The sequence below is a fragment of the Hemitrygon akajei genome, chromosome 14 (genome assembly GCF_048418815.1).
Source record: "Hemitrygon akajei chromosome 14, sHemAka1.3, whole genome shotgun sequence".
NCBI classification, from domain to species: Eukaryota; Metazoa; Chordata; class Chondrichthyes; order Myliobatiformes; family Dasyatidae; genus Hemitrygon; species Hemitrygon akajei.
The window spans coordinates 102,344,537-102,362,441 of NC_133137.1; the positions used below are offsets into that span (position 1 = coordinate 102,344,537).

Below are 17,905 nucleotides of genomic sequence, written 5' to 3' on the forward strand. Positions count from 1 at the left end.
CTTTTGCCCCCTAACTCTCAACTCATGTCCTCTTTTTTGAATCTCCCTTACTCTCAATGGAAAGAACCTATCCACGTCAACTCGATCTATCCCCCTCATTATTTTAAATACCTCTATCAAGTCTTCCCACAACCTTCTACGTTCCAAAGAATAAAGACTTAACTTGTTCAGCCTTTCCCTGTAACTTAGGTGCTGAAACCCAGGTAACATTCTAGTAAATCTTCTCTGTACTCTCTCTATTTTGTTGACACCTTTCCTATAATTCGGTGACCAGAACTGTACACAATACCCCAAATTCAGCCTTACCAATGCCCTGTACAATTTTAACATTACATCCCAACTCCTATACTCAATGCTCTGATTTATAAAGGCCAGCATACCAAAACCTTTCTTCACCACCCTATCCACATGAGATTCCACCTTCAAGGAATTATGCACCATTATTCCTAGATCACTCTGTTCTACTGCATTCTTCAACGCCCTACCATTTACGATGTATGTCCTATTTGGATTATTCCTACCAAAATGTAGCACTTCACATTTATCAGCATTAAACTTCATCAGCCATCGTTCAGCCCACACTTCTAACTGGCCTAAATCTCTCTGCAAGCTTTGAAAACCTACTTCACTATCCACAACGCCACCTATCTTAGTATCATCTGCATACTTACTAATCCAATTTACCAGCCCATCATCCAGATCATTAATGTATATGACAAACAACATTGGACCCAATACAGATCCCTGAGGCACACTACTAGTCACCGGCCTCCAACCTGACAAACAGTTATCCACCACTACTCTCTGGCATCTCCCATCTAGCCACTGTTGAATCAATTTTACTACTTCAATATTAATACCTAATGATTGAACCTTCCTAACTAACCTTCTGTGCGGAACCTTGTCAAAGGCCTTACTGAAGTCCATATAGACAACATCCACTGCTTTACCCTCGTCAACTTTCCTCGTAACCTCTTCAAAAAATTCAATAAGATTTGTCAAATATGACCTTCCACGCACAAATCCATGCTGACTATTCCTAATCAGACTCTGTCTATCCAAATAATTATATACACCATCTCTGAGAATACTTTCCATTAATTTTCCCACCACTGACGTCAAACCGACAGGCCGATAATTGCTAGGTTTACTCTTAGAACCCTTTTTAAACAATGGAACCACATGAGCAATACGCCAATCCTCTGGCACCATCCCCGTTTCTAATGACATTTGAAATATCTCTGTCAGAGCCCCTGCTATTTCTACACCAACTTCCCTCAAGGTCCTAGGGAATATCTTGTCAGGACCCGGAGATTTATCCACTTTTATATTCCTTAAAAGTGCCAGTACTTCCTCCTCTTTAGTCGTCATAGTTTCCATAACTTCCCTACTTGTTTCCCTTACCTTACACAATTCAATATCCTTCTCTTTAGTGAATATCGAAGAAAAGAAATTGTTCAAAATCTCCCCCATCTCTTTCGGCTCTACACGTAGCTGTCCACTCTGAGTCTCTAAGGGACCAGTTTTATCCCTCACTATCCTTTTGCTATTAATATATGTACAATGTACTGTGTATGTTAATCAAAATGGCTTCTTTGTTTTGTTAAGAGTAGGAATGCTTCTTTGTATGATAAGTGCTTTCTCTTGCAGTTGTTTAGCTTTAGACTTGCTGATATCAGGATTGTATTCATTTGTTGACCAATGGGGAATGTTATTTTGTTTTGTGGGTCTGGGAGCGGGGGTTTCGCGGTCTTTTCAGGGGAGTCGGGAAGAAGATGCCGAGGAAGGTGGACATGCGTTGCACTGCTCGGTCGACCATGCGGGTGGTCCCAGGTGCGAGGACGTGGAGGTCGGAGGAAAGTGACGAGGGATCGAATGGTTCGATGGCTGAGCTCCAACGATGTGCACTAAACTGACTGAACTTTGATAAGTTGGCGCCTTTTACTTTATTTTCTTTTCCTTCATATATACTGTATTGCATAGTACTCTTTTAGTTTTAGTAAAATCTTTAAAGTGTATTCCATAACGGTATCTGGTGTGAGTTTGATATGGTGTGTGCGCGCACAGCATAAACTTGATTCCCATAGCACCTGCGTGTACGGGAGGTGGGGTTGGTGAGTGGCTGGATCTCCTTTTCCCCTAGGCATATACCAGCCTGTTGGGCAGGTGTTACATATAACTGTAGAAACCCTTCGGATTTATTTTTACCTTACTTGCCAAAGCAACCTCGTATTTTCTTTTAGCTTTTCTAATTTCTTTCTTAAGATTCTTTTTACATTCTTTATATTCCTCGAGCACCTGATTTACTCCATGCTGCCTATATTTATTATAGATCTCCCTCTTTTTCTGAACTGTTTCCAATGTCCCTTGAAAACCATGGCGCTCTCAAACTTTTAACCTTTCCTTTCAACCTTTCTTTTCTCTCATTTATTGCACTACTTACTTAATTTAATTTTTGTCATGTATATATTGTAATGTATAGTTTTCTATTACTTATTGCAATGTAACACTGCTGCAAAATAACAAATTTCATCACATATATCACATTCCCATTCGGATATGTCCATACGTGGCCTCCTCTACTGCCATGATGAGGCCAAACTCAGGTTGGAGGAACAACACCTCATATACCGTCTGGGTAGTCTCCAGCCCATTGGTATGAACATCAAATTTTCCAACTTCTGGTAATTCCCTCCCTCTCCCTTCCCCCATCCCACTTTCACTCTGCCTCCTCTTCAAGCTGCCTATCACCTCTCTCATGATTCTGCTTTCTTCTACTACCCATAATGCTTTCCCCTTAGATTTCTTCTTCACCTCTCCTGCCTATCCCCTCCCTGCTTCCCCTCCCCCACCCCTTGATCTTTCCTCTGATTGGTTTTCCACCCTCCCCCCACCTTCTTTATAGGACCCCTGCCCCCTCCTTCTTCAGTCCTGACGAAGGGTCTCGGCCCAAAACATTGACTGCTCATTTCAACGGATGCTGCCCGACCTGCTGAGTTCATCCAGCTTGTTTGTACGTGTTGATTGGACCACAGCATCTGCTGTGTACTTTTTATTAACTAAACAACTTATTGTTTCACAGATTGAAACATACCTTTCACTTCCTTTTTATTAACCCAATATGGAATCATTCTAAAGATTTCTGTAGCCCCAGATTCAGACAGGATTTAATCTTTGATATCTCTCTTATATAGCCTCATGTTACCAGAACTCACCTGATCCATGAGACCCATCACCTGTCCTATCTAACTTATTCTTCTAGACTTCTAACTTATTTACTCCTTTTCAGGCCTTCATGTTTGCTAAAATTGTTAACAGATCACTCTCCTGAGGTGCCACCCATTTAATCTCTAAAATATCATCAACATACAGTACATCTTCCCAAAGAAACATTTCAATACTTCCATCTTTCTAAAGTACCACCCAACCCAAGCTCCTTTTCTTTGCCAGAATCCTTAGGTGTATACTGACCTTCCAGCCTTGTGTTCCCTGGAACTCCTTGTCTGTATTTCTACAAATATGTTCCGTATTTCCACAGTCCCAAAGCAGTTCATAGCAAAGGCACCAATGGCATCCAATATTGAGATAAATGTTAACTATCCCTTCCGATCATGCCTGTAGCCATTAGCCTGACTGAATTCAGTTCACCTCCCCAATGCCACCACTGCCCAGCCGAGCAGGCGAACCTCCCCTTTTCACTTTTTTTTAAATCTATTCAGTTAGTCAGAGATAAGCCTGCCATGATATTTTTTCCACAATCCAATCCTCATCCCAAACCCCACTGCCCTCCCCAATCATCACCAGATAGGATCAATTCTTGGATTTCTATTCCTTATTTACCTGCTTCCCTTAGCAATATTCCCCAGTAACAAAACCATATAACCATATAACAATTACAGCACGGAAACAGGCCATCTCGGCCCTTCTAGTCCATGCTGAAAACATACATTTCTGCATGCTAGTGGCCTCCATCTTTATCTGACCACTACCTGCTTTGACTCTTGTCTCCAAACTATAGATGTGCTTATCTGACATCATACACTGGGTGTGTAAATATCTTCTCCGCCTAAATATTAGGAAAGCTGTGGCATTTTGTCTTCAATTCCTGTTTCCATTTCTACTCAGCCAAAAGTTGTACTATTTTCAAAGTCAACTCTCTAAACATTCTTCTCTCTAGTGCAACCATATTTTTATTTGATTCACCAGACATTTATCCACTGAAAGCAATACCTATAATCAAGAGAAAATGTTCTGACAAGGATCTGACATTGTTTGATATGGTTAAAGCCATTTTTCCAAGAATAGAGAAGGTGCAGAGACAACTTAATTTGGATCTTCACAATTCAGAATCAGAAACAGAATCAGGTTTATTATCACCAGTATGTGTTGTGAAATTTGTTAACTTAGCAGCAGCAGTTCAATGCAATACATAATATAGAAGAAAAATAAATAAACAAGTAAATCAGGTACAGTATATGTATATTCAATAGATTAAAAGTCGTGCAAAAACAGAAATAGTATATATTTTTTAAAAGTGGGGTAGTGTTCAAGGGTTCAATGTCCATTAGGAATCGGATGGCAGAGGGGAAGAAGCTGTTCCTGAATCGCTGAGTGTGTGTCTTCAGGCTTCTGTACCTCCTACCTGATGGTAACAGTGAAAAAAGGGCATGCTCTGGGTGCTGGGCATCCTTAATAATGGGAGTCCTTTCTGAGACACCGCTCCTTGAAGGTGTTCTGGGTACTTTGTAGGCTAGTATCCAAGATGCAGTCGACTAAATTTACAACCTTCTGCAGCTTCTTTTGGTCCTGTGCAGTAGCTTGTAGTGATGCAGCCTGTCAAAATGTTCTCCACAATACATCTACAAAAGTTTTTGAGTGTATTTGTTGACATAGCAAATTTCTTCAAACTCCTTATGAAATATAGTCACTGTCCTGCCTTCTTTATAACTGCATCAAAATGTTGGGACCAGGTTAGATCCTCAGAGATCTTGATGCCCAAGAACTTGAAACTGCTCATTCTCTCCACTTCTGATCCCTCTGTGAGGATTGGTGTGTGTTCCTTCGTCTTACCCTTCCTGAAGTCCACAGTCAGTTCCTTCATCTTACTGACGTTGAGTGCCAGGTTATTGCTGCGACACTACTCCACTAGTTGGCATATCTCGCTCCTGTACACCCTCTCGGTATCAACAGCAAATTTCTTGATGGTACTTGAGCTCTGCCTAGCCACACAGTCATGGGTATGTAGAGAGTAGAGCAGCGGGCTAAGCACACACCCCTGAGGTGCACCAGTGTTGATTGTTAGCAAGGAGGAAATGTTATCACCAATCCGCACAGATTGTGAACTTCCAGTTATGAAATGAAGGATGTTCTGTAATTTCTCAGTCAGGATTGTGGGAATGATGGTATTAAATGCTGAGCTACAATCAATGAACAGCATCCTGACATAGGTGTTTGTGTTGTCCAAGTGGTCTAAAGCCATGTGAAGAGCCATTGAGACTGCATCTGCCATTGACCTACTGTGCCGATAGGCAAATTGCAATGGGTCCAGGTCCTTGCTGAGGCAGGAGTTCAGTCTAGTCATGACCAACCTCTCAAAGCATTTCATCACTGTCGATGTGAGTGCTACTGGGCAATAGTCATTAAGGCAGCTCACATTATTCTTCTTAGGAACTGGTATAATTGTTGCCTTTTTGAAGCAAGTGGGAACTTCCACCCATAATAGTGAAGGTTGAAACTGTCCTTGAATACTCCCGCCAGTTGGTTGGCACAGGTTTTCAGAGCATTACCAGGTACTCCATCGGGATCTTCTGTCTTGTAAGGGTTCATTCTCTTTAAAGACAGCCTAACATCAGCCTCTGAGACAGAGATCACAGGGTCATCAGGTGCAGCAGGGATCTTCACAGCTGTAGTCGTGTTCTCCCTGTCAAAGCGTGCATAGAAGGCATTGAGTTCATCTGGTAGTGAAGTATCGCTGCCATTCATGCTATTGGATTTTGCTTTGTAGGAAGTAATGTCTTGCAAATCCTGCCAGAGTTGTACATCCGATATCGCCTCCAACCTCATTTGAAATTGTCTCTTTGCCATTGAAATAGCCCCTTGCAAATCATATCCGGTTTTCTGGTACAGGTCTGCATCACCAGACTGAAATTCCACAGATCTAGCCTTCAGCAGACGACGAACCTCCTGGTTCATCCATGGCTTTTGGATTGGGAACATACAGGAAGTCTTTGTAGGAAAACACTCATCCACACAGGTTTTTAATGAAGTTGGTAACAACTGCAGCATACTCAACCAAGTTCAAAAATGAATCCCTGAATACGGTCCAGTCCACCGATTCAAAGCAGTCCTGCAGGTGCTCCTGTGCTTCCCTTGTCCAAACCTTCTTTGTCTTCTTCGTCTGGTGCTGCAGTCTTCAGTCTCTGCCTATACTCAATGAGTAGAGGTACAGCCAGGTGATCAGACTCCTCAAAATGAGGGCATGGAATAGCACGGTAGGCATTCTTGATGGTGGTGTAGCAATGGTCCAGTGTGTTGTTTCCTCTGGTATTGCAAGTGATCTGTTGATTGTACTGTAATTGCTTAGAAATCTTTTCAGATTAGTCTGGTTAAAGTCCCCCAAAACGATGGTGAAGGCGTTAGGATGTGCTGTTTCGTGCATGTTGATCCCATTGCTCAGATCATCTAAAGCCTGATTGACATTGGCCTGAGGTGGAATGTATACTGGTACCAAAATGGCCCCAGAGAACTCCCACGGTGGGTAAAAGGGAGGGCACCTAACTGCGACATATTCAGGTCTGTTGAGCAGAATTGGGACAGCATTGATATAGTTGTGCACCAAGTGAAGTTGATCATGAGGCATACTCCTCCACCTCTGCTTTTGAGAGACACTATAGATCTATCCTGACGGTGTATAGTAATCCCGTCGATATGAATCGCTGCACCCGGTATGGAAGGGGTTGACCAGGATTCCATGAAACAAAGGACACACGTGATCCTAATGTCCATCTGATTCAGCACCCTGGCTCTGAGAATATCGATTTTATTCACCAGAGACTTCACATTTGCCAGCAAGATAGTTGGTATTGGGAATTTAAAACCCCGTTTCTCTAAACGCACTTGTACCCCTGACTGAAGCCATGCTTCCTGTGTGGAATCCTATGAGAATGCATCTGTCCACAATCAGTATTGTTTCCATCAGTTTTAAGTAGCAATTTAAATGCATTAAGACATCTTTGTTGACTATATTGACCTTGGAAGCAATTGTGCTTTTTAGCTCTATCAGACTAAAATGAGAATATTTAATCGAATCCATTGAGAGTTCTGCTGCTACAGGAGTTGCCCCTAGACACCCCATCAGTAATTATGAAGGGATCTGATAAGGTAAAGATTGAGAACTTGTTGGGGACTTCAAAATTAGCAATCATAAGTCTGCATCAGTAATCATTAATAAATGCAATGAAGAATTCAGGTGAAATGTATTTATCCAGAAAAAAATCCATGTATGAAATTTGTTTCCATATGGGGTCACTGAGATCAAAAGCATCATGGCGCTTGAGGAAATTAGACAAGTATATAGACTTAAGGATAAAAAGATATGGTGAAGTGAAATAATATAGGTAGAATCGTGCATGGAGCATTGACCATTTGGACAACATGACTGCTTCTACATTGTAAATTTTTGCACTATTCTGTCACTTATGCATCATTTTTATTGGACTTTAAAATATACTCTTATATGGACTTCACAAAGTTAAATTTTGTCTGTCAGTTATACTAAAAGGTTGATTCATTCTGTAGTTCTCATGTAACTGATAAAGGTAGAAGACTCAAATGCAAGCTTATTCAAGATTTAATTGCTATACATAAGATCATCTTCTGCATCCAGCAGCTCAGTTTCTGCCTTAATGCCAAATGTTCCTTTCCCTTTCACTTGTTAAAGATTTGAAGTGCTTATCTGAACTTACTGTATTTGTTCCTGTTAATATCAATATAATAATACATAGACAATTTTAAGTTAAATGCTTCTTCATTAGTAAAGCTACCTGTCATTAATTCAAATCGTAGAACTGTTTTCTAAAGATACAAACATGAACTTTGTAAATGCAGAACATTAAACTTAAAGAAAGGTGTAATAGATCTAGTAGAATGTAAAACAGAGAAGCAGAATACAATACAACCGATGAATGAGTATGAAATTTACCAGTATCTGGGATATCAACAAGCAAAGAAAATAGATCATAGTGCGATAAAGGGAAAACTTCTGACAAAATGTACTTGAAGGTTTAAGAAAATTTGCCAAACAGAGCCCAATAGTAAAAATATAACAAAAGCAGTAAGCACATTTGCTATACCTATATTAAGTATTCTTTTGGGACAATATCTTTGTCCAAAACCAATCTGGAAAATTTACAAAGGAAAATAAGAACTGAAATGAACAAATTTTAGAAAACATTATGTGTACTCATACACACATTGATTAACTCTACCTAGGACAGAAGGAGGAACAGACATAAAAAATTACACAAGTCAGATAAAATCTCTCAGGATATACTTTCATTTAAAAAAAGGATTCAGCACTCCACAGAAGCATATGCAATTCTGATAAGAAGTACCTACTACAAACGTTAAATGAAAGCACATCCTGAAAACTGAAGAAATTACCACTACAGAAGAAAATGTTAGCCAATGGGAGAGCATGACCCTCCATGGAAGACATCCCCACAATCCGAGCACTCTAGATGTCAACAAGCAAGCATCAAACATCTGGCTCAGATTTGGAGATCACTTCCCGGAAGCGGGGTTCCTGGTGGCAGTAAAGGACCAGGTGGTTAACTCAAAAAATATGAAAATACATAATAAATGACAAACAAATTCAACACTATAAATGCAGAGAATGTGAAGAGAAACCAGAAATAATCCAACACATAACAGTATCCTGCAGCAGTTTAACTCAATCTGATTACTTACACAGGCACAATCAAGTGGCAAACGTCGTTCACCAAAATCTTGCTTTAATGTACAAACTCATAAAAGAAACCAACACATTACTATAAATACAAGTCTGATCCAGTTTTAGAGTCAGAATTCTACAAATTATATTAACACCAACCCATTATTACCAGATAGGATGATCCATCCCGATATATTACAGGATAATCAAGCAAGAACAACTTACTTAACAGATATAGTCATTCCAAACACACGTAACATACGGAAATCTATGTGAAAAACACCAGAAATATGCTGAATTAAAAGACAAATTTGAAAGACACCGAAACGTGAACAAGGTTTACATTGTCCCAATAATAATATCTACAACTGATATCATCCCAAAGTCACTACACAGTAGCATTAAACAACTAGGCCTACACAGCAATATTTATGTGGATCTCCAGAAATCTACAATGCTAAACGAGCACTAGAATAGTCCAAAGATTTCTAGCAATTGAAAAATGAGTGTGCTTGGCTATGCCCGTACCTCAGGTTTTACCAGCTTGAGCTGAGAAAAAATAAAAATACAATAATAATAACTTTATAGCGCACTTTTCATTGAGATGATGTAGCTCAAGGTGCTTTACAATGGGATAAAAGTATAAACATGAAAATAAGATAAAAATAGACATGCAAATAAAAAAGATGTCAGTTAAAAACAAGGTTAAATAGGCTTTAAGCCGTCCTGACGAAGGGTCTCAGCCCAAAATGTTGACTGCTCATTTCAACGGATGCTGCCCGAACTGCTGAGTTCATCCAGCTTTTGTACGTGTTGATTTGACCACAGCATCTGCAGTGTACTTTGTGTTTACATTTCTTTATATATTTACCCTCACTGAATTGAGCTCCAAGCAGATTATATCTGATACTATTTCATTCCTCCACAGAAAGTATAGAATTCCATGTACCTCAGATTTCCCTTTCTAGTTCCTTTTTTTGTGAAAAACTAAGCTTGATGTCAGCTGACTACAACTACTAGCATTTCATGCAGCACCTCTATAATACAACAAGATGGTCAAAGATAATTTATGGAAAGATAACAAACTCAAAAGCTCAGTAACTTAACTTCGTATAACTTGAAAGTCATTGTAAGTACGAAAGAGACTCATCATCCCTATGTATTGGTGGATAAATGTATCGCTCAGTACTTTAATGAGTTAAATGGCCAAAAATCCTTGCTTAATATTATCAGTTGATTTTGGAGTCACAGAGATTTCAATGGGTAAAATATCCAGGATTTTAACTTTTGATCAACTATCTGGCATACTTTGATGAAAAATGTTTATTTGCAGAGAAAAGGCTAGGACCAGAAAGTACTTGTGGTCAAAGCTTCTCCAGTTAGAAAAGCTGAACAACTGCACATCCCTTTGAAATGTGTGAGGTCACACTATTAAGAGAACTCCGATGCCATGGTATCTTTCTATGCATTATTAGTCTGAGGAACAGTAGGAGCAATATTGATTGGAGAACGTTAAAAATCATCGAATTTTGTTTTGATGCCATCTGTTGATGTTGACCTTTTGCTAAGTAACCATATAATGCTTCTTTTATGTTGTACAACTTTAGCTTTCAAAGTTATAATTCAAAGATGGTGTGACGTGTAATTATTTCCAAGCATCTAATGTTTTTTGATGATAGTTTTATTGTTAATTAGCCATCAAAATGAAATCTCTCAGCTTGAGTTAATACATATTTAATTATCTGCAAAATGGTCCCTGTTGACCGTGGTTAGGTTGATAAGCTTCAAAATTATGTTCATTCTTATTCATAGATTCTTGTTTATTTCCTTGTGTTTAAAAAAACTGCCATGTTTATATTTCAGAGTCTACCAATACATTTTTCATTATTTACTTATGGGATCATGGTCTTTGGCAGCTCTTTCCTTCAAAATACTGGATGCTTATATAGATTTTTAAATCAATTTTTGAAAGCCCAGATTATTTGAAGTATCCAATTAATTAGACATCCTGTCTTTATTCCTTTTTGAAATAACAGTTGGCAGAATATATCCAAACAGATAAATCAAGACCTTTTTTCTCTTCACATTTAAAATACATCAATGACAATATTTTACTTTGAACAGTCTAACTGCATAGAATGTGATCTATAAAGCGTAAGTACTAAATAGGAAATTATTACTTAGGTCAATTTCAGTAAAACATGCACAATAAATTTGCCAAGTATCATCAAACAGTAGTCAAAAGTGCATCACTGATGAAAACTGTAAAGAAAAGAGTTGAAGTTGTCTGGTAGTACACTTTACCTCTAACTTAGGAGGTTGTGATTGAAAACTAACCCTAGGGACTGAACGTAAATGTCTAAGCTGACACATCGGAATAGTACTTTCAAATAATTCATCATCTTGGAATTTCTTTACATTCCCAAAGGCATTTATGAATGGGCAGTAAATTCTGAGATTAACAGCAACATTCAAATCCCTTGAAAGATTTTTTTTTAATTAGTCCATTTGAAAGCTCTAATCAGTCATAAAATATTTGATGGATCCATGTCAGATAGATAATGAGCAAATATTACTTAAAGCAACAACAATAAAGTTTGATAACTTACTACATTAACTTGAAGACTATTTTATGGATTGGGGTTGAGCAACCATTCTACTATTGTTCTGCTTGTGGAAAAATGGTCTATTCATCACATACATCTGATAAAAGGCAACTACTATTTTAAAAACTCTTAAAAATCAAAATTACTTTCAATATTTGGGCTCTGTGTTCTGCAGAATCATGAAGAACCTGATTTTAATGTATTTCCTCCTGATTATTTATTTTAGGGCAAAGCTGGACTTGATGGTAAAAGTGGAGCTAAGGGAATTAAAGGAGACAAAGGTCTGCAAGGACAGAAAGGGAATGTGGTAAGGAAAAATCCCCAGTTGAATACCATAATTCATTTCATTTATTTATTTGGCTGAAAAACTTGAAATGTGTGCATCATCAAAACTGCCTCTTCAATGTGCAACATAATGACCTTCATCTTGCAACTTGCATAATTACCTCATTGGCAAATATTAAGTGCTTCAAACATTCAAACTAACTCTGGCAGGAATCCACCAAAATAAATGGGTGCTACAAATGTCTCTCATTCCAGTTCTTGGAAGGTCTTGTGAGAGGAGAGTCTGCCTGGCCCAGAACAGATCATCAATCTAAGGGGGCTTTCTGACAGCAATATGTTATTTCCCACATTCTCTGTTGTTATAGACTCTAATGGAGAATGAAAACCTCTATATCAGAAGTTAATTAAGTTTGTTCACGAGATGCAAAGATCACTACATAGATGCTATTTATTGCCCCTTGCGCTGAGTAGCTTGCTGCACCACAACAGCTGGATCTACTATCAGTTGTAAGCCAGAACCAGTTAACATTAGCAGATTTCCTTCTCTAAAGAATATCTGTAAATAATATTTTATGAAAATCTGAAAGTTTCATGGACTCATTATTGAAACCAGTTATATATCATTTTAATTACATGATTAATGGTCATAATTGGATTCAAATTAACACCTTGGGATCAATAATCCAGGTCTCTTATTATGTCCAGTAACCTCAGAACTATTCAAATGCACAAAACTATGGTTGTTAGAATCTGAAATTGAATCTGAAGTCCTGGGAATAGTCAACAGATGGGGCAGTAACAATGGAGAGGAACAAAGTTAATGGTTTGAATCAATGCCTTTCACCTCACCAGGCCAGCTGAGTACTTGGAGCATTTGCAGTGTTTATAACTCACCACATATGCTACTATTGCTTTGACCACGCCTATTAGAGAATCTGCTGCATTCTTGGCAGTAGATGAAATCAAATATATATACCACCTGCATAATAAATTTGCGATCCAGAGTAGTGGCCTGAATTCCAAAGATCTATTGGACAACATTTTGCAGGTACTTTTTGATGGTCCTAAGAAACTATGAAGAAAGGGAAGCCTTACTATTTTTATAGGGGAGCATCCCCTATTTTCTCTCCACCAGACCCAAAATCATAATAGATTTTTTTTGATAGAATAGAAAATCAGATAAGTTCATAATGGCAGAGTAATAAGGTTTGCATAAATGTAAATATTGTGAGGATAATGTAGTATCTGCTCTAGGCACAATAGGAAATAAGTTTGTTTAAAGCAAATTATTTTAAAATTATGTTAACACGTTAAGATACTGCAGATGGAACCATAGAACATTACAGCACAGAAACAGGCCTTTTGGCCCTTCTTGGCTGTGCCAAACCACTATTCTGCCTAGTCCCATTGACCTGCACCTGGCCCATATCCCTCCATACACCTCTCAGCCATGTACCTGTCCAAGTTTTTCTTAAACGTTAAAAGTGAGCCCGCATTTACAACTTCATCTGGCAGCTCATTCCACATTCCCACCACTCTCTGTGTGAAGAAGCCCCCCCCCCCCAATATAGGATTATAGGAGATGCTATAATCTGGAGCAATAAACAAGCTGCTTATGAAGCAAAGTGAAACAGCACCTGTAACGGAAAAAGAAATGGTCGATGTTTGTCCAGGTGCAGGGTCCTGACCCAAAATGCCGATTATCTCTCTGCCTCCACAGATGCTGCCTAACTAGCTGTATTCCTCAAAGTTTATTTATTTGCCTTTTTAAAATGAGCCTGCTCTTGCCTTTCCAACTAAAAAATGCACTCCAATTAGAACCTTCCCAAATTCGGATGTGAGGTCAGTACTATCAAGAGAGACTGGACAATCTGGGTCTGTATATTTTTGAATTTAGAAAATTGAGAGAGACCTTATTCAAACTTTACAAAGTAGATATTGATATGTTTTCACTTGTGAGAGAGTCCATAAGACATAGGAGCAGAATTAGGTCAATCACCTCACTGAGTCTGCTCCACCAGAACATCATGGCTGATTCATTTTCCCTCTCAACCCTATTCTCCTGCCTTCTCCTCATAACCTTTCACATCCTGCCTAATCAAGAACCTATTAACTTCCATCTTAAATATAGCCAGTGTACTAGCTTCCACAGCTGCCTGTGGCAATGAATTCCACAGACTTACTACCCTCTGGCTGAAGAAATTCCTCCTCAGCTCCATTCTAAATGGACGTGCCTCTATTCTGAGGCTGTGCCCTCTGGTCCTAGACTCCCCACCATCCTCTTCACATTCACTCTATCTGGGCCTTCCAGCATTCAATAGGTTTAAATGAGATCCTTCATTCTTCTAAATTCCAACAAGTACAGGCCCAAAGCCATCAAACGCTCCTCATATGATAAACCTTTCAATCCTGGAATAATTCTCATGAACTCTTTGAATCCTCTCCCAATCAGCATGTCCTTTCTTAAATAAGGGACCTTAAACTGCTCACAATACTCCAAGTGAGACTTCACCAATGCTTTATAAAGCCTCAGCATACATCCTTGCCAATCAGCCAATGCTCTATCCATTCTAGTATCTTTGCTATAATACCATGGGCTCTTATCTCGTTAAGCAGCCTCATGTGCAATACCTTGTCAAAGGCCTTCTGAAAATCCAAGTACACAACATCCACCAATTCTCCCTTGTCTATCCCGCTTGTTATTTCCTCAAAGAATACATCTTGGGTACTAGCTTCTGTAGTTCCAAGACATCTTCTAGGAATAGTGCCTCAGAAAGGTGGCATCCATTATTAAGGACCCCCATCACAGAGGATTTGCCCTCTGCTCATTGTTAGGAAGGAGGTACAAAAGCCTGAAGGCACACATTCAGCGATTCAGGAACAACTTCTTCCCCTCTGCCATCTGATTTCTAAATGGACATTGAATCCATAAGCACTAACTCAATTGTTTTTATATTATTCCTGTTTATTCTTGTTTTTGCACAATTTTTATTTAATTCTTATATATATATATACACACACACACACACACATATATATATGTCTCTATACTTGAGGAATGATATACTGGCTTTGGAGGCAGTGCAGAGGAGGTCCACCAGGTTTATTCCAGGGATGAAGGGGTTAATCTATGAGAAGAAATTGAGTCGCCTGGGACTATACTCTCTGGAGTTCAAAAGAATGAGAGGGGATCTTATAGAAACATACAAAATTTTGAAAGGGATAGATAAGATTGAAGTAGGAAAGTTGTTTCCATTGGTAGGTGAGACTAGAACTAGGGGACATTGCCTCAAGATTCAGGGGAGAAGATTTAGGACCAAGATGAGGAGAAACTGTTTTTCCCAGAGAATGGTGAATCTGTGGAATTCCCTGCCCAGGGAAGCAGTTGAGGCTCCCTCACTGAATATATTTAAGAAACAGTTAGATAGGTTTTTACATAGTAAGGGAATTAAAGGTTATGGGGAAAAGGCAGGTAAATGGAGCTGAGTTTACGGACAGATCAGCCATGATCTTACTGAATGGTGGGGCAGGCTCGATGGGCCAGATGCCCTACTCCTGCTCCTATTTCTTATGTTCTTGTACTGTAATTGATTCACTTATTTACTTTTCGTTCTATTTTATCATGTACTGCATTGTACTGCTGCTGCTAAGTTAACAAATTTCAGAACATATGCTGTGATATTAAATCCAGTTCTCATTCTGGAGTTCCAACAGATTTGTGAGGCAAGATTTTTCCCTAAGAAAAACTTGCTGACATTGGCCTATTTTAGCATGTGCCTCCAAAGAGCTCATTCTTAACAATTGACTCCAACATCTTCCCAACCACTGAAGTCAGGCTAACTGGACTATAATTTGCTTTCTTCTGCTTCGCTCCCTTCTTGAATCATGGAGGGACATTTGCAATTTTTCAGTCCCATCTGGAACCATGCCAGAATCTAGTGATTCTTGAAAGATCATTTAATGCCTCCACAATCTCTTCTGCCACTTCTTTCAAAAACTGTGGGGTGTCGTCCATTTTATCAGGTGACTTATCCATCTTCACATTTTTCAGCTTCCCGAGAAGTTTCTCTCCAACAATAGAAACTGCACTCACTCTTGCATCCTGACACACTCGAACCTCTGGCATACTACTAGAGTTTTCCACAGTAAAGTCTGATGCAAAATACTTATTCAATTCATCCCCATTTCCTCGTGCCCCATTAGTACCTCTCCAGCGTCACTTTCCAGCGGTCCGATATCTACTCTCACCTCTCTTTTACTTTTAATATATCTGATGCACCATCAATAACTCACACTGAGACTTAGGAAGCGAGATATCGGCTTTTATTGACTGGAAGAATAAACAACACTACATCCTGGGGAAAATGAGGGAGAGCAGCAGCCCCACAGTCGCCTTTATACAGGGGTCTGTGGGAGGAGCCACAGGAGCAGTCAGACAGGTATATCTAGTTCACCACAATATCTACAAGAACATTTGGTATCCTCTTTGATATTATTGCTAGCTTTCATCTTTTCCCTCATTCTGGTTTCTTTTGTTGCCTTCTATTGGTCTTTAAAAGATTCCCAAACCTCTAACATCCCACTAATTTTTGCAGATTACATGTCGCCTTTTTGCTTTTATGTTGCCTTTGACTTCCCTAGTCAGCTATAGTTGCGTCATCCTGCCTTTAGGATATTGCTTCTTTAGTATGTATCTATCCTACCACTTCCAAATCGCTCTCAGAAACTCCAACCATTGCTGCTCTGTCATTGTTTGCTGCTGTCTCTTTCCAATCAACTTTGACCAGCTCCTCTCTCATGCTTCTATAATTCCCTTTACTCCATTGTAATGTTGTTATATCTGGCTTTTGCTTCTCCTTCTCAAGTAGCAAGATGAATTCTATCATATTATGAACATTGCCTCCTAAGGGTTCCTGAACCAGTCAATCTCTAACTGCGTTAAAATATAATTTACAAGTACTCTCTCGGGATCCAGCACCAACCTGATTTTCCCAATCTACCTGCATATTGAAATCTCCCATGATTATCACAATATTGCCCTTTTTACACGCCTTTTCTACATCCTGTTGAAATTTATATCCCACATCCTGGCTACTGTTTGGAGGCCTGCATATAACTCCTATCAAGGTCTGTTCACTTCTTGCCACAGGAGAAGTCAGCAGGGGTCTGTTGGGAGCAAACCACTCTGGTATATGTAGTTAACCACAATCACTCTGATTCCCATCCCCATGTCAAATTAGCTTAAACCCTCCCCAACAGCTCTAACAAACCTGCCCGCAAGGATTCAGATGCAACCAGTCACTTTTTGTATAGATCATAACTTCTCCAGAAGAGATTCCAATGATCCAGAAATCTGAAGCCCTGCCCCCTGCACCAGTTCCTATGCCATGCATTTATCTGTAAAATCATCCTTATTCTTATTCCCACTGGCACGTAGCACAGGTGGCAATCCAGAGATTACTACGCTGGAGGTCCCACGTTTCAGCTTTTTACCCAACTCCCTATATTCTTTCTTCAGAACTTCTTTCCTTTTCCTACATATGTCATTGGTGCCAATATGTACTAAGATTTCTAGCTGTTCACCCTCCCCCTTTAGAATGCCATGGAACCAATCCATGACATCCCTGACCCTGGTACCTGAGAGGCAACATACCATCCGTATGTCTCTTTCATGTCCACAGAACCTCCTGTCTACTCCTCTAACTGTGGAATCCCCTATCACTACTGCAATCCTCTTCTCCCCTTTTCCCTTCACAGCCACAGTGCCAGACTCAGTACCAAAGACCTGTCGCTACGTCTCCCTCCTGTAAGTTATTCCCCTTAACAGTACCCAAAGCTGTATGCTTATTATTGAGGGGAATGGCCACAGGGGTACTCTGCAAGGCTCCCCATTTCTTTTCCCTCTCCGAAGAATCACTCAGGTACCTGTCTCCTGCATTGTACGGATGACTGCTTCCCTGTAGATCCTATATATCACCTCCTCATATGAACTGAAGGTCAATGCTCCAGTTCCTTAAAACGTTCTCTGAGGATCTGATATAGACATGGTTATCTGGGAGGCTGG

General features: G+C 39.5%; 1 protein-coding gene across 1 annotated transcript in view; it reads left to right on the forward strand.

Moving 5' to 3' along the window:
- col7a1l (collagen type VII alpha 1-like) overlaps positions 1–17,905 on the forward strand; it is a 420,731-nt gene that overhangs the window by 318,824 nt on the left and 84,002 nt on the right. The window contains exon 88 of the mRNA XM_073066798.1: positions 11,783–11,863. Within this exon, the coding sequence (XP_072922899.1) occupies positions 11,783–11,863 (81 nt within the window). The remainder of the gene's footprint in view (positions 1–11,782; positions 11,864–17,905) is intronic.